General features: G+C 50.9%; 5 protein-coding genes across 5 annotated transcripts; 4 read left to right on the top strand and 1 right to left on the bottom strand.

Annotated features, from left to right (window-relative positions):
• Nucleotides 1-639: 639 nt before the first annotated feature.
• Nucleotides 640-2,343, top strand: BKA67DRAFT_509713 (MFS transporter; the record flags this gene model as incomplete). The annotated part of the gene is made up of 4 exons (XM_046097262.1): nt 640-836; nt 899-1,090; nt 1,141-1,951; nt 2,014-2,343. The coding sequence occupies 4 exons, from the start codon at nt 640-642 to the stop codon at nt 2,341-2,343; spliced, it is 1,530 nt and encodes a 509-aa protein (XP_045965206.1).
• Nucleotides 2,344-2,952: 609 nt separating this feature from the next.
• BKA67DRAFT_74646 (uncharacterized protein) lies at nt 2,953-4,246 on the bottom strand. The gene is made up of 2 exons (XM_046109405.1): nt 3,657-4,246; nt 2,953-3,515 (listed from the first exon to the last, which is right to left on the bottom strand). The coding sequence occupies exons 1-2, from the start codon at nt 4,087-4,089 to the stop codon at nt 3,019-3,021; spliced, it is 930 nt and encodes a 309-aa protein (XP_045965207.1). The 5' UTR covers nt 4,090-4,246; the 3' UTR covers nt 2,953-3,018.
• A 6,192-nt stretch (nt 4,247-10,438) lies between these two features.
• BKA67DRAFT_74686 (uncharacterized protein) lies at nt 10,439-12,428 on the top strand. The gene has a single exon (XM_046109406.1). It carries the CDS (start codon nt 10,568-10,570, stop codon nt 12,263-12,265), a length of 1,698 nt encoding a protein of 565 aa, XP_045965208.1. The 5' UTR covers nt 10,439-10,567; the 3' UTR covers nt 12,266-12,428.
• A 2,780-nt stretch (nt 12,429-15,208) lies between these two features.
• On the top strand, nt 15,209-17,917 carry BKA67DRAFT_550112 (uncharacterized protein). Its single transcript, XM_046101629.1, has 2 exons — nt 15,209-15,620; nt 15,843-17,917. Exons 1-2 carry the CDS (start codon nt 15,480-15,482, stop codon nt 17,562-17,564), a joined length of 1,863 nt encoding a protein of 620 aa, XP_045965209.1. The 5' UTR covers nt 15,209-15,479; the 3' UTR covers nt 17,565-17,917.
• On the top strand, nt 17,918-19,483 carry BKA67DRAFT_550116 (short-chain dehydrogenase/reductase-like protein SDR). The gene is made up of 3 exons (XM_046101630.1): nt 17,918-18,622; nt 18,722-18,811; nt 19,016-19,483. Exons 1-3 carry the CDS (start codon nt 18,355-18,357, stop codon nt 19,384-19,386), a joined length of 729 nt encoding a protein of 242 aa, XP_045965210.1. The 5' UTR covers nt 17,918-18,354; the 3' UTR covers nt 19,387-19,483.
• Nucleotides 19,484-19,774: the final 291 nt, after the last annotated feature.

The raw sequence follows: 19,774 nt of genomic DNA on the forward strand, positions 1-19,774 counted from the left end.
TATTCCATATCATATCATATAGGACCATGAAGAATTACCTGTAGTCTCCATAATCTCTTGTATACGCCACTTAACTGCCATATTCGGGGACTTCTGCAACCCCCGTCAGCACGATCAAACGCAATGGCGAGCCTTTCTCAACGCAGAATCTATTTCATCGATGTATACCAATGGTTTGCCTACTTGGAGATGTGCCGAGAGGCAAATAGTCGTATTGCTGCCCACGTCGCATCCTCGCCGATCGAAGGGTGCATCGCTCGGCCAACTTCCGAACTCTTGCTTCCCCATGCTGTGGGGGTGGAGCGTGTCGAGGGATCCCTAATGTGCGGAGAAGGACTCCATGCAGTCTGAAGCATCGAGTTGAACCAGTTAGGCGTGTATGTCTGAGGCCTTACCCCATCATCTCGCGGGAATCGCGCGACGCACGTACTATCACGCCGGTATATGCATGTATTACCGACCATCATGGCGTACAACATATTGTTTCCCCCGGTTTCGGCTACCACCGCCGATGGCACTTTACCGACGAGCTGGAGATACTTAAGGTCAGACAAAATCGCGTAAATTGGACGCCGATGGCTTTGTCATTTCTTTCATGCTTGATTTGTTATTCCTGTCCGAAAATAGCGCGTCGCCACGATGACATTGCACATCAAGCCAAGGACTTTCCAAACAGAGGTGGCTAACCACGCTAGCCATGCAGCATTCAGCGACAGAAACGCCTCGCCAAGCTTGCTGCCCAGCGATGTAAACGAGTACCAAGCCTTGGAGAGAAAGCTTGTCCGTAAGGTTGACTGGAGACTTATGCCTGTGCTGGTTGTCATGATAGTTCTCAAGTAAACAAACCTCCATGTCTCAGGGTGTGCCGCGGTTGCTCGGAGATTAATCGGAAACACAGTTATCTCGATCGGCAGGCTCTCCCTAATGCCCGGGTACAAGGTATCGAGAAAGACCTGGGCCTGAAAAGCGACGAATATAATGTTGCCATATCAGTGCTGTTTGCCGGCTATATCGCCCTACAGATTCCATCTAATATGCTGCTTACGCGTGTGCGACCGAGCATCTACCTTCCGCTCTGCATGGCTCTCTGGTGTGTCGATACTGGCAAAATGTTACGATTAATACTGACTGGTTGGGTAGGGGAATAGTCTCCGCGTGTACTGCTGCCGTGAAGAGCTTCCAGGGTTTGGTGATTTGCCGTTTCTTCCTGGGGTTCCTGGAAGCTCCATTCTTTCCCGGTGCACTTTTTCTCCTATCATCTTGGTACACTCCAAAGGAGCTGGCCACTCGAACCGCAGTCCTCTACACCGGAAGTTTGCTATCTGGTGGGTTTGGCGGCTTGGTGGGTGCGGGCGTGCAGTACGGTCTCGATGGTGTACATGGTCTCTACTCCTGGCAATGGCTGTTTATTCTCGAAGGTACCGTGACCGTGTTTCTCTCACTCTTGTCCATTTTCCTTCTTCCAGATTTCCCTACGACTACACGATGGCTCTCAGAGCAGGAGCGGGCCATCGCAGTTCACCGTCTCCAAAGAAACAGCGGCAGCCAAGACGACGAGCGCGGGCCTATTCTGCACGGCGTTAAACTGGCCGTTGCTGACTACAAAGTCTGGCTGCTCGCCTCCATTGTCATCACCAAGACGACTGCAGCCGCCGTGACGTCCTTCGTCCCAACACTCGTCGCCACATTCAAGTATTCGTCTGTGCAGTCGCTGCTCATGGTGGCGCCCCCGTACGTGTTTGCTGCCATCGCAGCGATGGCCATCTCGATATCAAGCGATAGGCGCTCTCAGCGATATTTGCACTTGGTGATACCCCTGGCTGTTGGAATGCTGGGCTATATCATCGGGGCTGCCACGACGACACTGGCGCCGAGGTACTTCTCGCTCTTTCTGATGTTGGGTGGCGTGTATGGTAGCTTCAACGTCACTTATGCTTGGATATCATCCACCGTAAGTCCTCCGCCACGCCCCTCTTATTGACCCGCTGGTTTGACTTGTTTCGTCCACTTCAGCTCCCGCGACCATTGGAGAAACGTGCGGCGGCCTTCGCGTTCACCAACATGGTCGGCAACTTTGCCCAGATCTATTCGCCCTACATGTACCCTTCGACCAATGGTCCACGCTACCTGCCCGCGATGACGGCGAACACGGTGTTTGTCTTTGCGTCGATATGTTTCGCTACAATCCTCCGCTTCTGTCTGGTGCGAGAGAACCGTAAGCTGGAAGCCCTCGAGGTTGTGGATGCTGCGGAGGCGGAAGATCCCAAGGCGAGGGGTGAGATTGTGCAGGCGTGCCCAGGTGGCTTGGTGGTGCTCAGCTCGGGTTTTCGCTATGCACTGTGACATGACCAAGGTTTATTCGTAGTTTAATATGAACTCCTCACACAGGTATCCCCAAAGGAAGTAAGGGAATAGATATGAAAGGGTTTATGATCGCGAGCCTACGAAGAAGAAACCGTTTTCTGCAAATGAAAAACCCAGAAGTCCACAACTACATCAAGCGCTGGACTTTCGTCGCCAGCTCACCTCATGATAAAAGACAGTCAGTGACTCCATTGGCATCTTGCCGTCCGACAATATCGAGCAGACGAGGTTCTTGATGCCATGCCAAAAGCGCTCTGTCAGAAGTTGACAGTGCAGTTTATCAAACGAGCTGTAGCGGCAATGTAGAGTACTTCTTCTTTTTCTTCTCCTTCTTTTCCTCAGTATATTTTTATACGGATGGTGTTGGGCCTGGCATCTGTCCAACGGCTGCAATACGGATCCTCAGGATAGTTCAGGAGCTCAAATCCTGACATCATATGCATTGTAATTGCTGCCCACGGAATCAATTCCACCAGCCACGCAGGTGGGATCGTCTACACTATTCCGCATTCTATCAGGTGATTTTATAGTGACGGCAGCTTTCGCAACTGTTACGGGAGTGTGCAAATTGTTATCTCATTCCGGTTGTGAGCCATATCTACGAAAGTGATGATCCTCGTTTTTGGAGGTTCAATCTAGGGAGCGCTTAGCTCTCTATGCTTCCAGCTTGAAGTCGTACGGAGGCAATCCCTTTACCCCAACATCAACTCTGTACAGTCCGCCGCTGAAGTCGACTTGCTCCGGTGTTCCCTGACCTTCCTCCATACCAGCAGTTGTGATGAACAGCTCGGTACCTACGAACTCGACGCACGTGATATTTTTAGTCGGCATATGTATTTTGCCAATAAGCTTGCCATCGGGTGAGATCTTCAGCACCACAGCATCACCGTAAACAGCACACCACATGTTGCCTTCAGCATCAACACGGTGGCCATCAGGATCGCCTTGGCCTTCGTAGATGAAGAAATCTCTCTCGTTCGAGATACTTCCATCATCGAGCGAGTAATCAAAAGCATGAATCACTTTCGAAGTTGAATGCGTGAAGTACATGGTCCGGTTGTCTGGAGACCAGCTCACGGAGTTCGGGATAGACACGGGTTCCTTCATGATTTGACCAGGTTGTGTGGAGTGGAACAACCACAGAGCGCCTACTGAAACGATCAGTACATCTCCAAAGCCAAAGCCCAATGTCGAGCCCAATGTCAAGCTGCAGCACCAAAGCCAACGCACTCCTAGTCATTGGGCCATCATGGAGACACGGAGATATGGAATATCAACAAGCGACAGCCTACCTTCAGCTTGCACAGGTCCTTGCCCAAAGTCGGTCATGCTACCGAGCCAGAAGCGTCCGTGGGGATCAATAGCGCCATCGTTGCCTCGAATCCGCACGTTCTCCTCGGCAAAAAATTTGGTGATGTATTCGTACTTTCCGGTCTTGCGGTGTAGCACCGCCATTCCGTGCTTGGCTCCTATCAGGATGCGGTCCTGCGGGTCCACGCCCTCGATGTCGGCGGTGACACCAATCGGTATGTCGAACTCAAGCGTCGTTAGCGACCCGGGACCCTTGTTCAGGTCCACCGTGTGCACGCGCTTCTTGATGATGTCCAGGAAACGCAGGCTGTTTGTTGCCTTCTCATAGTATGGCCCCTCACCAAGTGCGCAGTGGAGCTTGATGTAAGGCTCCCTCACCTCCCATTCTTGCAGACCTGCGGCCACGCTTGACATCTTGGCGACCTTGTCTTTGTAGGAGCTTAGATTCTTCGGTAACTACAATAGAAAGCAAGTAGGCAAATTTAGAGCTCTGGAATTCTTTTTCAATTAAGCGTGAACGGGGCGCCGGTAGGTGGAGATGCGGGCCTCGGAGCGGATCGGTTCAATGTTTAACTCAATTCGATTTGCACACGAAGAAATCGCGATCGCTTTAAGGAGAACTAGAAAGAACACTGTCTCAATCGGCGGATTTCACGTAGAAGAGGAGAGAGCCATCCTCAAGTATTCAGGTATTAATATGGGACCATTTTATGACACTTTGTCGCCTAAATGCGACAATTTTCGATTGAACGGCATACGGCCCTTCTCTCCGCAGAGTTGGTATTTCTCCGTCGTTTATATGCATCTTCGGAGGTTCGCTTCAATTGCAACGTCGCTTCCAGTGTCAAGGTGTCGTCGCTCGACAATCCATCCAGACTCGGGATGTAGTGCTGCGGTTCATCTCTCACGCACAGGCATTTGACAGTCAGAGTTCATCTAGACGAGAATAACACAATAGATGTGGCAGAACCTGCCCGGACCGGACGCGGTGTGGCCCCATGTGATTTTGTGCGAACTCGGCATGATCAGAGAAGTTGGCGGTGACTTGGTCACAGCCTGTGATGAAACGAAAACTCCACTACGGCTTGTTTGCGTGACCAGACCGCAAGTTCACAATCCATCCGCGGATCACCGGAATAGACGCGGGGTTCAATAGTGCTAAAGGTTTTGCGAAGCAGCTTGTCGTTCGATACTGTCGCGTTATCGCGCATGTACCGGGGCCTTACCTTGTTGGTGCTTGACCGCTTCGCCATTTCCATTGCAAATGTGTGACCGCCGTAATTGACATGTAAGATATCAAGAACGAGAAGAGAGGGCTGTGTAGGATGAAACAACATCAAGTCAACCGAGCGAAGAGCTTGGAGTACTGCTATCCAAGGAGATGCGGGAACTTTGCAGATGAGCGCAGAAGAAGAACTGCCGAATATTGGCATATATGCGAAAACAATTGCTTCTTGGATCCCAGAAGCTTGGAAGATTGCCGACGCCGAGTGGAGGATCAAGTAGTAGGCGGAAAGCCCATTGCAACCCACAACAGGGCATAACCTAGCTGCATTGTCCCTCCGTCAGAGATGGAGGGCCCGACAACATTCGTGCCGTCCCGCATATCTCTAGTCGGCCCCAGCGGTGCACACTCCTACATGATCTGCACTGGATGCAGGAAGGTTAGTCTGAGAGTTTTGGGTGAGCTAAAGAGGAGCAGAGCAGTGGACGGATGGTTCTGAACTTGTTAACAATGCATTGTGCTGTGCTTTTTGAATCACTGTCCATTCGGCCCACTGTGATATGCTCTGTCGTCTGCGATGCCGCCGAAGTAAATCAAGAATACATCACCGATCTTCGAGACAACTTCGACGGCTGATTTGTGGTGACTTCGCGCCAACACATTGCATTGCGCAGCTAGCCGTTGGAAGTTACTCGGGTTTGGATGGGCGATTGCGTAGTGCCTTGGTGTTGTATTTGGGGCAGCTTCTTCTTCTTCTTCAAGACCAGTTGGATTGTATGTGGCCAAAAATAGCGCCAGCATATGTGGCGGTTGACAAAAACCATATTAGCATTATTCCCCCATGTAATACGAAACTTGAAACTACTGCCGAATGGTTGGATCGCACTGTCTTCCTGTATGCGTTCTAGCGGAAGCCCTGGCCGGTCTGTTCATAGCAGCTGGATTTGGGAGCGAGGAGCTAGACCATGAATGCGAGAATGGATACTCGACAAACCCATGTCCAGGGCTGCAGCATGAGATTGTTAGTTGCAGATGTGACCTGCATACCATACATGGTAGTTTTCAAGTAGTCCCATCTATGTCCCATTAGACACGGAGCCAGTCGGCAAGAGTTCCAGACTCCTGGCGCGCTCTTAAATGCCGTAATAATTGGCATCAGAGGACAGAGCGTGCAATTTCATTGTAAGCGCCGGCTGGCACTCATCTGATGGGTAGTGGCAGAAATGTCGTCCATGCAATGGCTGCCACAAAGGAACGGGCCGGCAAGCATACGTACTGACGATCCTCCTGCAAGATGTTTGGATGTCGTTCCGCGGTAAATCGTGTTGCATATGTCCTCAAAAAAAGCAATCACCTGCTGGATGCAAAGGATCTCAGCGACGACCGCCGCTTCCATGTCACTTGAGCCCGTCTAAACACACGAGAACGAAGCAATAGTACCAATGAGGCTCCCTGTTGTCCATGACAGGGTTTGATCATCACTCATTACGGGTATCAATGCCGCAACTAGCTCGGTGCCCAACGATACATAGTATAACCATCCCCGCGTGACATTAATGTTTGAGGATGTGCAAAAGGTCCTTGTACGCATTTGATAAACCCTCCCTCGTAGCAACACCTGCAATCTCTGACATTTGAGACTTGCGAATGTGCAAGTTGACGCAGAAACAAGAGACCAAGGACTTTCCGACGCGCTGCCATCTTCGTCGTGCTCATGGCTTCGTTTATGACATAGACTTAATCCACTACAGATTACTGTACATAGTAGATGACGTGTATGCTTTGCAGCTGCAGTGGTGCTAAGTACATAGTAGAAGCTGAAGACTGGAGCAAGCTTTGTCGGTGACAAATCTGGTCAACGATGGCGCCTCTTGGCATCAAGGATATTGTCCGGCTGCAAAGAGAATTAAGAACGTATATTATGACTAGGAACTGGGGGTATGAGGTTGCGACGCTATGTACCGGTGACGGACATCTCGTGATATTATCTTAATAAAATTCTGACCGGCACCCGCTCACCTTCAATCCCCCTGTTAAAATGGGAAATGTGCTCCGGTGGCGCAGTCATTGACCTCAAGGGCATCAACCAGGAAATTCCTTTTGAACCGGAAGGAATGCAACACTCAATCATGGTACTAATTTTATCCAAAGCCCGTCTAATCAAATTGCGAATGTCTCTAGTGATTAACCGTCGTCATTACTAGGGCAAAGGGTACCCGGGTGGCCTTTGCAGCCCTGCTGGCACATCAGATTTCGACTCTCCCGCTGCAACGCTGCAGCCCACCCTAGAAGCATAAGTCTAATCCTGACTCGGCATAGATTGTGGCTCCTCACCCAGTCTGCTGGGTGCACCAGGATCATAGCTAAAGAATCCTTGTACTTATGAGTTACCCAATGAAAGTCTTGTATTGTGCTTGAGTTGAGTGGTTGCATACCAGGCCGCAGTGAATGAGCCTTGCTTTTCAGGGTGGGAGCAATCTCGCGGTCCTTGCAGAATATCGTACATTATCGCGTACATGATACATACATGGCTGACATGCAAATGACTGCATCGCCATTGCCAGGGTAGCTTGTTCTCAAGTTTGTTTTTGTCATGTATGGTCCATTCAGAAGCGCTCGATGAACGAAAGCTTTGGATTTATGTGAAATGTGATATGTGCCTTGTGATAAGTGTATGATAAAGAACAGCATTCACAACCGAGACGGAAGAGTCATTAGCCTGAGCCTGCACCAGAAGCTGATCAAGCAGGGCTGACGGGTACGCGACTTGCGTGAATCTGACTGCCAACACCCTATTTGGATGTCAGCGTTACAACCCGTATCGTACGCATGAGTGAGAGAATGAGAAAGTATCTTGAAGCAGTGTTTTGGGAAGGGCCCCGGCTCCAGAAAGGCATTCATTTCCCCCACGTTCGGTGACCCTGCGCTTGACGTTTGTGGAAATGATGCAACTGTATGTGCGTAATAGTAGGTGACTGGGTTCGAGGATCTACTATGTACAGTAGTTAGTATGTTTCGATTAACAAAGCTGACATCACGTACCGCGCAATGGCCAAGGGGAAGCAAAGTTTGTAAGCGGTAGGCTAATGTTGGCCTCACATAGGTACTGGGCCAGGTGAGGATCAACCTGGTTGCATTTTTTATGTCGCATCTCGCGTGGGAGTGCCCCGTAGCCCGCCCATTTCCGCTGTAGGATTTAACAAGGGCATGCTTACTTGGGGAAACCTGAGTTCCGCGTCCCCCGGTGTCGATAATACAAATGGACTGCAACCAACCCGCACTAGCGATTTTTTATGTGCTCTGTAGCTGTTGGAGGTTTTCTTTGCTAGCATCAGGGTCCGTGGGTGCTCCCTAGGTTCCGCCACGTGCATTTGACCTAGACAAGATAAGACAAGCACAAGAATTTTGACTCTCGTCCGAGCCACGCACTATGCCACAAACCAGCAAGTTTCTCGAATGATTGATCATATATCCACCGGTCTTGACTTCAACCGGTCACCTACAAGCACTAACGAGCGATGCCCAGCACTATGAGCTGCCGAAGTATGGACAGCCAGGCCAAAGACGATGCTACTTCACACCGCATTCAAGCATCCTCCAACGGCCGGTCCGTGCCTCCAAACTATCCTCCAGCCTCTCTGCTTTGGATCACACAATCTTCATGACTGGAAAAGCTAGATGAGTGGGTATGATGCTAGTGAGCGCACAATTCGATGACTGTTTTCACTTCGACCAGTAGATCTCATACTCCCATCTGCATAAGCTCTGTTGACGAATAGCAATGGGATACGGAGTGGCTTCTCTTGCCAACCAACACCTGCTGTACAGTGGCTAAGGAACGTCCACGTTGATTGGCTTTGCCTTTCGCTATGCTACCTACCATCATCATGCTATGTTCACGGGATTGGCGCGGTAGAACCATCGGCTTAGCTGGTCGTCATCGCAAGACCAAGAGGACATTGCTCACATCATCATTGGCTGCAGTATCGCCGCCATATGTCTGCTAAGCCGGCCACCCACAATGGGCGACAAAACAGGTGCTCAAGCCTCTATATCTCCCATACCCCATGCCAACATCCATAGAATCTCCTCTGTAGATTCCGTCAAAACCCCCACCATTTATTACGAAACTCGCAGTTTTATGAGATGTTGACATATACTGCGCGATATCCGATAGGGTCACTAACTTGAGGTATCCCACCCCGAAAGAGGCTACAGTGACGTGCAGCAAGGCGGTCAAGGCTAAGACCACATTGTCTTCTGCCTTGAGATCACGGCCGCATCATGCTCTCAGTTCACGGCAAAGCAGCGAGTTAAAAAAGTAATTCGTCATGGGATCCTAGCACCCTAAGCCCCCCAAAGTTACGGGTACCAACGAACCACTCCTAAGCCCTGCTTGACGTTCAAGTACCCTTGCAAGTATGACATGGGGGCCCTGAACCACCTGTACCCCGTTCACCGTTCCAATCCCAGATGGTTGGCAGCTTGCTTCTATGGTACCTTCGAGTGCTTCTTCGGACCCCCATACCCATAAGTCTTTCATTACCAGAACAAGTTAGGTGGAGCAGCAGAGCTCCGATAAGAGTAGTTCCTCACACGCTTAAGTCTGTGATCTTTTGTGTCCCGGGAACTAATAAGCAAAACCCACCCCAGATGTGGCTTTGTTCAGACTCGCTATGGCTGCTTGTATTAGCATGACACAATCTTCGGGAAGTTGACTTGCAACAAGTATCAATCCATTTAATCTTGATAACCGGACGAGCCACCTTCAACTAAAGAGCTGACGAAACAGCTGCAACTAGCTTAACCGCCACCACTCTGCCAACGAGTAACATCCTGGATACGAAACCTCTGATTCGCTTCAGTTGTTCTCACGGATTGCGGGAACTAGGCTCACCTTTCCTACGAATCTCGGTATTTGGGCCTTTCTTCTTCGCCATCCACTTCCGGGTTTTTGTCCAGTAGACTACCTGCCACCAGTTAGGACGCAAGGCTACTTTCAAGAAGCTTAACTCGCCCGCCGCTCGATTTCTCATTCGACTGATCACAATCCGGGATTAGCCGCCATTTTCGTGGTTATCCTGTACTAAGATCTATTTGACGTTCTTGCAACTTTAGCTGCCCTCTATATCGAGTAGTGCTACAGACTGTGTTACTGGTTGTTTGGTTTCGTGGCCGAAGATCGAAACTGTTTCGCACCTCATAAGGGGAATTTGCGAGCACGACAGAGAACACGCACTTACCAACTTACTAGCTAACTCTCTTGCTACGTTGAGGTTTGCAGACGAATTCTGGAACAAGACACAAGTTGAGCACGATTCGTGTTCTGTGTACGCAGCATAGAACGTCAACCTTGAGCCGCCGACAGCCTATGCACTTGCTGAAGGCTCTAGCATAACAAATTACCATTATCTACTGTATAATCCCGTCGCCGTGGCTGTATCCGAGGGTCAGCGCCATCATATACAGCCGCTTGGCCGCCCAACTCATCCAACCCGGACAATCCGAGGAACGACTGACCAGGGCTCGGAAAGGACTTGGGCCAGATCAGGTAGGAGCAGCCCGGTCACCAGCTCACCAGAATCAGTAAAGCCTCCTCGAGACGCATTTAGTGGTGGTCAATGTCCGGGTCTTCAGGACCACCTCCCAGCAGGGGCACAGGTCTCGATGTCGCAGAGGGGTCCTGCGTCTCGTCCGGCCTCGCCCCCTCCGTCAAGGTCTCCAAGTTCTGTCCATCACATTTCTCCGGCAGCACATCGATCGAGTCTGCGAAGCGGAGGTGATCCGCCTTCCGAGGATGAGTTCCAAGAAAGGGGAAGCATACCGGGCGTACACAGAGAGCATGGTCAGAGAAGCTTAGGTGTTCACAACATCCTTAATCCCGCCACTATCGCCATCCCGACGCCTTCTGCCCGACCATCGATAGGACGGGGCAGTTCCATAGGTACATCCGCCGCCCAGTATGGACCTAGCCAATCAGCGCAGCGGCCATTGTTGTTCCAAGGACATGGAATTCCCCGTCCGCAAGAAAATCTACGACTCGGTAGAGAAGCATTTGTTTCAGGCACGTCAGTGCCAGCACAGTCTTCTCCGGGTGCCATCCATCCACTGCCCGCACTTGGAGGTCCGAGGCATTATTTGACGCCTAGATCTCCCAGAGCAAGTAGCGTGAGCCACGACACAGCACCAAGACCACCTCATGCTCAACAATCGCATTACCCAAGTCCTATCGTTACGGATTCCAGAAGAGCCCCTGTGCCAAGCGGAGCTGGTGTCGAGAGATCACCACATGCCCAGCCTGATCAACCATCGGTGCCACACTTAAGCAGTTCAGGGCTACCCGGAATCTCAAGATCCGGCAGTCTACCAAGCTTAGGTGTCTCGTCAAGGTTGACATCACAGCCAATGCTTGGTCACCCGACCTCGCCTTCACACGAGCATGCACCTCGACAACAATTGATTCCTGGGCGATCGCAGCGACCGCCAGTCTTCCCGCCTCCTTTACAATACCCACCAAGTAATGGACCCGTCGGGCAAGGCTTTCCGGGTTTGACCCCCGGGGACTTAAGATGGACATCTGTACATAGTCCACAGCAAGGGGCACACGAATCCAGAATGTCAGAGGAACAGTCGACCATTATGTTCGCCACGCCTGGTGGAGAGCATATAGAAGTAGCCATTGAAAGAAATACCGCTTCGCGGCAGGCTGATGAGAAAAGACTCAGAAATGCGGGAGCATCAGCCAGGTTCAGACTACGTAAAAAGGAGAAGGACCAGCACAAGGACAGCGCAATAGAAAGGTTGCAGGCACAAAATAGAGAGCTCGAAAGGAGAATTCGAGAATTGGAGTCGGAACGCGAAACATATCGAGCCGACCGTGACCGATTACGGGACGTTGTCTACCGCACTCCGAGCATCTCAGACCTAGCTTACCAGGGGCCAAGAAGCCCTGCCTTAAGGGGTGCAGCTTCATTCACCGGTAGGCCAGCCCTCGAAGGTGTACCTCCTCCGCCTCGTCTCCCAGCCACGGTATATGGCGCAGGTGATCCTGTCACTGGGGAAAGGTCTTCAAGGAGACGCCGTACAGATCCTCAACTCGACTACAGTCCTTCAACCTACGCAGCTGCGCTCCCTCCACCGAACTACAACGCACCTATGTCACAGCCTGGCACTCCTTCTGCTGGGGCGGGCCCTGAGAGACTTCCGCCATTGCGCTTGGAGCAGCACTCTGGTGCACAAGCTCCGGCACATCTTCCCACGAGTAACGCTCCACCTCAGAGTTTCTCACCTGTCAAACGAGAGTCTTACGAAACAGGCTGGGCTACTCAACCGAGCGGGCCACGACGCGATCTCGGACAGCGTTGATTCCTCCGCCGTGGGATGTATGCAGGGCCAGTTGCAAAACAACTTATGTTTGCTGCGACGAAATACATTCCACAACATAATAAAATACGTCGGGTTTATCGCACCTGGTCGAGCAGCAGGCGAAGAAGATCTTCAGATTGGAGTTTTGCGTGTTTATCAACTAGAAAGACCTTGCATTAGTCGGGCGACCGACGTGGAGCAACTGAATGAATCTCTTCTTGCATATTTGATAGGATGCCAATCGACACTTTATAACACGACAGTTATGGCACCTTTGAGGTTTACCGAGGGCAATTAAGGGGTTTTATCTATCATCTGTCGGACCCATGGTGCGAATGTGTTTTTATTCCCTTCAGAGCGGCATTTTACAAAACCGGATTGCATTATCACAACAATACAGATCTAGCTCGGTGGCGAATACCTTGTTCGGTCTTGTTTATTTGAAACAGATATTGGGCATACCCCAGCGTGTACAAACTATACTGGCGTTTAGCAGTCTTCGTGGACTTAGCAGGATGATTGGGTGTTTCTTGTTTGTTTGCAAATTTCAGATTGTATAGGTCTAAAATAGCATAGGTTCCGGCGCATCCTCGTAATATTGGATAATATAAGATTGCATCGAGCTTGTGTATTTATCAATCTTTGTTTAGGTGTACATAGCGGGGGAATCAATAGGAACTATTTCGTATATTTGCCGAAACAAGACTTTACGAATGACCAGGACAAGATAAAGACTGCAATACAGGTGGGCATATCATATAGCCCGAGTCAGCTTAGCAGTGGTTCTCCCTCTAGTACTACATAGCCCTCTGTATTTGGGTGCTGCGACAATGAAATAAGGAGCATGCACGATCCTTGGTTATCGTGTCGACGGACGCATAGTCTGGGATCCCTTGCACATGCGAGCCGGCACGGTTGCCGAGTTTGGTGACCCATCCGCCTGGCCGCTTCATATCCGGCCCGCATAGCTAGCGTCGACAACTTAATTCAAACCTCCTTTCGGTTTTCTGCCACGTCTTTTCTTTCCACCCTCCTTCCTTTCGTGTGGACTTTTATCTGACAGTGGTCACCAGTGACATGGGTGCTCCAGCTTGACATTTGCTCCTGAACTGCTACGCCTTATTCGAATGTGGTGTAAACTGTGACGGCTATACGAGTTCACTCTACAATAACCTAACGCTAAAGAGATATATATGGAATACGTGAACGATTTTGATCACCATAGGGGGAAATAAGACACAGAGAGAGCATATGGAAGACAGTATCAGCAGTGATGTTGATTTGACAGATAGGGGAAAGTCTCGCCCCAAAACAAAGGAAACTTGCGAATCGGGTTCGAAGCAGTGTGTCAACCAGGCTGAATTTCGAATTGTTTCTCTTAGGTGAGTACTACAACCTACAAATCAGAGAAAGCTTTACTAGAACGCACAAACAATGGCTAGTAACGTTTCACGGCACGCTATCAAAGGTTGGTTTCAACGCATAGTAGCTTTGTTGCCTTGAAACTCATCATGTCTGGGTGTCGTATGCATGTCAAGACAAATCAAGTGCCTCAAAATCGAGCCAGACTGCTGCCAATACTCGTGGCAGATATTGCCTGACACTGGAGTATCACTAGTAGCATAATCTCGGTATCTGGTAGGGATATAACACTCCAAGACAGCTCTAAAACGTAGAAGTTTACCTCAAGCCAGTAACTCGGCGATCGTTTGAGGCATACATAACGCTGGGCAATCCATAGTCGTAGTAGCCGACCTGGGCCAAGAGAAAACCGGCTGGAGATAGGCATCTACTGGCAACAGGCAATACAAGTGCGCAGAGCTCTGTAAATTTCATGTCGTTGGTATATCACGTCGATCGCTTACCACCAGACGCTTCGGCCTATTGCCGGTTTCGCCTATCAGTTCACGGCATTGTTACAACACGATCTGATCTGAGAACAAAGTATCTATCCTCCTTGGATAGCGGAAAGACACCGGGCCGAAGACCACGCGTATTGTATGCAGTTGTGGTGCTTGTGTATTATTCCAGCGTGTTGGATTTTGGACTGATAATAAAGATGCAAGTCCAGCCCAAGCCCACCCAGCACTCGTGACATGTCAAAGATTACGGATACACAAAGCAGGATGATGGGTCAGCTGGCAAGCCAAGTGGCACACAGAAAAGATGACGGATGGGACGGTCGATCCCTCTTGCAGTTCCACCATTATCAGATGGATATAAACTCAGTTATTACTCGGTTCGGTAAGTGTTCTTAGTAGGAACGCAGCAGGATAAGGTTGGATAAGCTGGGCTGTCATGGCCAGACCAGTAGATGCTAGACCAGACCAGACCAGACCAGACTAGACTATAGCCTATGGGGGGCTTGGGATGAGCAGAACAAACAAACACCTCAATTTCGACCAAACCATATGTCAAAGTTTAAAACACGACCTCTAACGTTAGTGGTGGGTTGCGTTGTGTGAATACCAGTTGAAGCAGCATGGCACCATTACAATCTATGAAGCTGGTACCCTTTGGTTTCCGTGTGTGCAAAATCACCTTACTCTCCCCATGAACTACTCCGTACACAATCACAAGATATACCGAAAGAACTAGCTGGGCAGTCCAACCTACCCCAGGTTCAATTGGACCCTCGAACTAACAAGACCAGCACGGACCATCGGTCCGCTTGCAGCCTACTATGTAGAAGGCTCTGTGTGGACTTTCCACTAAACTTGTGCTCCCGGGGGAGGGGGAGGAGGGGAAGCTAGCTGGCTAGCGGGCGCTGTAGACGAGGCTAAGGGCCTAAGGCTGTCGCTAAAAGTACGTGCGGATCCTGTGAACCTCCAGTCTTCGCCCGTGACAGTGGACAAAATTTGGGCAGCTGAGATCTGGCCTTGTCTACGGATCCGTATTCCTCTCTGGTGAATGGCCTGCCTCCCCCCCCCCCCCCCCCCCCCCAGTTCGTCATCAATTTCCCAGCTCCTGTGAGATGAAAGGAAAAAAAAAAGGAGATTAGTCAAATTCGGCGCCCGCACCGCGACGTCTCGCGCAGAACCAACCTTGACAATACACACGTACATGCATGCCATACAGTAGTAGCATGGCAGCATTGTTATCTTGACTGTACTACTACTGACCTACTACTGCTACCACCACCACTGCTACCGTCAAACACTTCTTGCCTCACCCTACAGCAGTCAGTCATCATCAACAACTACGCGACGCGACCATGGTGAAGAGAACACTGCCGAGCGCAAAGATCACCCTCTCCTGCCCGCTGTGGGCCTGCGACTTTGTTCCGCAGGATGCCAGCCAGCTCATCGTAGGCGGTGGCGGGGGAGCGGGCAGACACGGTGTGGGCAACAAGATCGTATGTTTATTATATTTTATTATTATTTTTTGTTTAATTGTCATTGATCGATCGATTGATTGATTGATTGATTGTTTTTATTTTTTTTAATATGTCATCTCTATTTTATTGTCTTAAAAGTCAGCTCTCATGTTGTCCAGCACCGTTTTTTTTTAGAGACATGGGCTTGTTTCGGGCATGTTTTGTTGACCAAAGCACCCCTTCTTGTGTGGTGCCCTGCAGACCCTCCTAAAAGTATCCAGCCAAACCGACGTCGAAAGTGCGGGCGAACTCGAACTGAGCGCGCAAGAAGATAGCGTTGCGACTATAGCCGTCGGCGGCCCGCGAAACGACAAGACAAACAACGTGTTCGCAGGAATCAATGGCACCCCGGACAAGTGCAAGAGAGGGGAAAGCCAACACTTTCGCATCTTTAGTTTAGCTCAACATGCAGGTGCTCCCTCTACCAGCCTAGATGCAGATGCACCACCCAACAATAGCGGTGTAAGTCGCTCGTTTTTGCCGGAGACCGCACGCGAGACCCTTTTCGCATCCACCGATGCGGATACCTTCCAACGTCGCCTCAGGCTCTCCCAGCCTTTCATTAAACACTCCCTTGGAGCCCAACTCGGTGCCGTCTCGACCGGCTTCGCCAAACAACACCAGATCGCCATCTTCAATGTCCCTGCCGCTGGTACCGCAAGGTGGAAACCCCGGGGCCGCCTGGAGATTGCAAATGAAGCGATGGACCTGGACGTCATACAGACTGGTCCCGACACATACCAGCTCGCATACTGTGATGACAACGAGATCTTCACCGTCGACGTCTCCAAGTCGGAGGTCTCGGAGCCAAAGTGTGTTTACACTCTGACCGGTGATGTCGCCAACGACGGCCCGAAACCCTCTTTCCGCTCGCTGCGATACCTGTCCCCTGGCTTCGTCTTCGCAGTCGCCAACAATGCTGGAGGCAAGGGAGTGGCCCTGCACGGCTACCGTCTGCCCAAGAAGGAAGAAGAGAACGCCCGGCTAGCTGTCGTCAAGCACTTGCCCAAGTCCGTTTCACGGTCCACTGGTTTGGCAATCCGCAACCTCACGCCTCCCGATACGCCCTCTGATCACCAAGGCGAGTCGCAATACGTCGTTGCCGTCTCTGGCCAAGACAGCTCGATATCCCTCTTCACACTGGAGTATCAAGCCAAGCACGGCGTGGATCTGCTGGCAAACCTGGCTCCCTTCCACACCATTGAGTCGGCTCACCCACAAGCCATTACTGGCTTGAACTTCTCTACCTTCACCCCTCCAGAGGGACCACGGGGAGAGGTCTCCCTCAAGCTAGCCAGCGTTTCTCTGGGACAGACTGCCGTTGTCCACAGCATACCCTTGAAGAAACATGTCGACAAATCGGCATCCCCAACCAAGGAAGGACGACCCGTCACACCAACACGCTACGTCGTTGCGATACCATCAAAGCGCGACTCGCCCAATCAACTCTTGTTCATGCTTGCCTTGATGGTTTTGGCAATGGCTTTAATTGGCCAAGTGTTTATGGAGGCTACACATCTCGGGCCACCTGTCCTGGGCACAAACAAATACCTTCCAGCATCCTGGACTCGCCCTCTACAGGTTGTTCCCCGTCATGGGCCGGTGGTTGGGTCCAAGACCTTCGGTGATCTCCTGAAAACAGTAGTCCCGAAAGAACACGAGAAGGTCATCGTTAGGCATGAAGATCTTGCTGCGGTTGGTACGGATGGCCTACCAATTCTGAAGGCGGACATTCACAATGAAGAAGTGCATGGCCCCGCCAAATCGTGGGACGAAATGGAAACCCACGAACAACGAGTATGGAGAGAACGTCTCAAGAAGACTGGCCACTGGGCAGAGGAAATGGGAGAGACTGTCTTGAAGGGAGTGGTGTTTGGAGAAATTGGCGGCGCCATTGGTGCCATGGTTGGTGAAGCACTATGATGGTGCTTATGGCCAAATGAAAAATCATATGAGCGGCCATGCTGCTGCTTGCCTCGACGATGGGGAATGATGCGTACGTCAGACAAGATGATGTCGTGGTAGTCTAAAAACGCCATTTGTACAAAGACAAAAGAGAGCAAAAAGAAAAACCCAATATACCCCCTCCCATGAAAATTATTACGAAGCGTTTTGCCCGTCGTGAAGGTGTTTTCTGTTCGGTCGGCTCATTTTCGCACCGAGTTTTGTTGCAGGTCATCAGCTCTGCGCAGCGATTCAATTGACCCTATCGCTTGTTCTGCTCGTCGATTCTCTTTTCAATTCAGGGAAACACCATATCTTGGCTACAACGTATGGAATCACGTGAGTTCACCCCGATTTATGCATATCCTGTGACAAGTTTCGCTCTCGCTCTCCACGAAGCGCGATGCCACACACTGCTAGTCCATGCTGTCATCTGATTCGCGGGCTGATTGATAAGCAATATGCTGAGGATGTCTCTATACTGGCCTTACAACTGTAAGTGAGATTATATGGGCCCCACACTTGGCAATTCGTATGTTTGTCAGCCGGACTTTTGGAGATTACCGAACTGGCTGATTATAGAGCTGCAGTTATTTCATATCAGCGAGCAAACTATTAATATGAACGTCTGTTCAAGGCAGAGAAGGATTCAGGATATCACCATAAGAGCTCGGGTTCTCAGTACACTATTGAAAGCGGCTACCAGAAACACAACAATTGCCTGAGAACAATACCTCGATCCACAACCCAAATATTAACTTTCCAGGCAATGGCCGCAACCAAGGAGACAGTCCTCGTGGTGGGAGCCACGGGCAACATCGGTACCTCGGCCGTCATAGGCGCTTTGAACAGCGGCCGCGACGTGCTGGCCATCGTGAGGAACCAGGCCTCGGCCGAGAAGCTCTTCCACAACGTCGGTACCCGCGAGGGTATCACGACCGTCGAGGCCGACGTCCTCGCCGACGACGGCGTGCAGGGCGTGGTAGACCAGGTCAGGGCCGGAAAGCTGCCCTCCTTTCAGCATGTGTACAGCACCGGTAAGCAGTCTTAGTCATCAGCTGGGGGAGAAAGAGAGATGGATCCCAGACATGAAACTACGAGTCCCCTGTTCTAATCATCGGCAACTCTCTTCTTAGCTGGTGGTGTTTACAGCGAGACGCCGCTCTCGGAAATAGCCACAAAGGACCTGCGTGTGGCTATGACGCAGAACTTTGAGTCTAATTTCTGTAAGTCTAAATTTTTATTTTCCTCTTATTTCTTTACTCCTCCACGCACGAACTTTGCTTTTATGTGTTCGGGGATCACCAACATCACCATCAGCGCTCTGCCACGGCAAGAGAAGAGAAGAGAAAAGAAAAGAAAAGAAGAAGAAGAAGAAGAAGTAGAAGAAAAAAAAGGCTAACCCGACTCCCTCTCTCCCTCTTCCAAAGTCGCCTACCGCGCAACGTTCCCTTATCTCAAGTCCCTCGGGGCCCCGGCCTCCTTCACGCTCTGCACGGGCTCGCAGGGCAACATCGGGGCGCGCGCGCTGCCGGCCATGACGCAGGGCGCGCTGTTCAGCCTGGCGAACGCCGCGTCCCGCGAGACGGCCGGCTCCGGCGTCCGCTTTGTCGAGGTGTACCTGGACCTGCGCGTCGAGGTGGACGAGAGCGCCGCGCGGACGGGGGCCGCCCGCGCCAGCGACTTCGCAGGCGTCTACGAGGAGGTCCTCCGCAGGGGAGAGATCGAGGGCGCCCGGGTCTGGGTGGCGAGCAAGGAGGACTTCAGAGGGTTCAAATGGGAGAAGAAGGTCAAGTTGTAGAGGGGTGGGGAAGGGGAGGGAGAGAGAGAGAGAGAGAGAGAGAATGGGAGGGAGGAAATAGGTGAGTGGAATTGGAAGAGGTGAGTGAGAGCTTGTGAGCCCCAAGGGTAGCGAGGTGATGTTTGTGGACTATAAGTACTTAAATTGACAACATTGCTCTACGGGTTGGGACCTTGTCGTATTATATGACAGATTGGTCGTGCCAAGCATCTAGTTTTGCTTGTATAATTAGTAGTTAACATGGATCAGCAGTATAATCATGGATCGAATAATACAAAATGTAACGAAACGCGGGTAACCAGTTGGCAGGTACAGCTGAATGAGCATGCCAAGCCGTGTAGGTAGAACCTGAACTTCGAGTGTGCGTATGGCTGAGAACTCGCTTATA

The sequence above is a fragment of the Truncatella angustata genome (genome assembly GCF_020726525.1).
Source record: "Truncatella angustata strain MPI-SDFR-AT-0073 chromosome Unknown BKA67scaffold_1, whole genome shotgun sequence".
Taxonomy (NCBI): domain Eukaryota; kingdom Fungi; phylum Ascomycota; class Sordariomycetes; order Amphisphaeriales; family Sporocadaceae; genus Truncatella; species Truncatella angustata.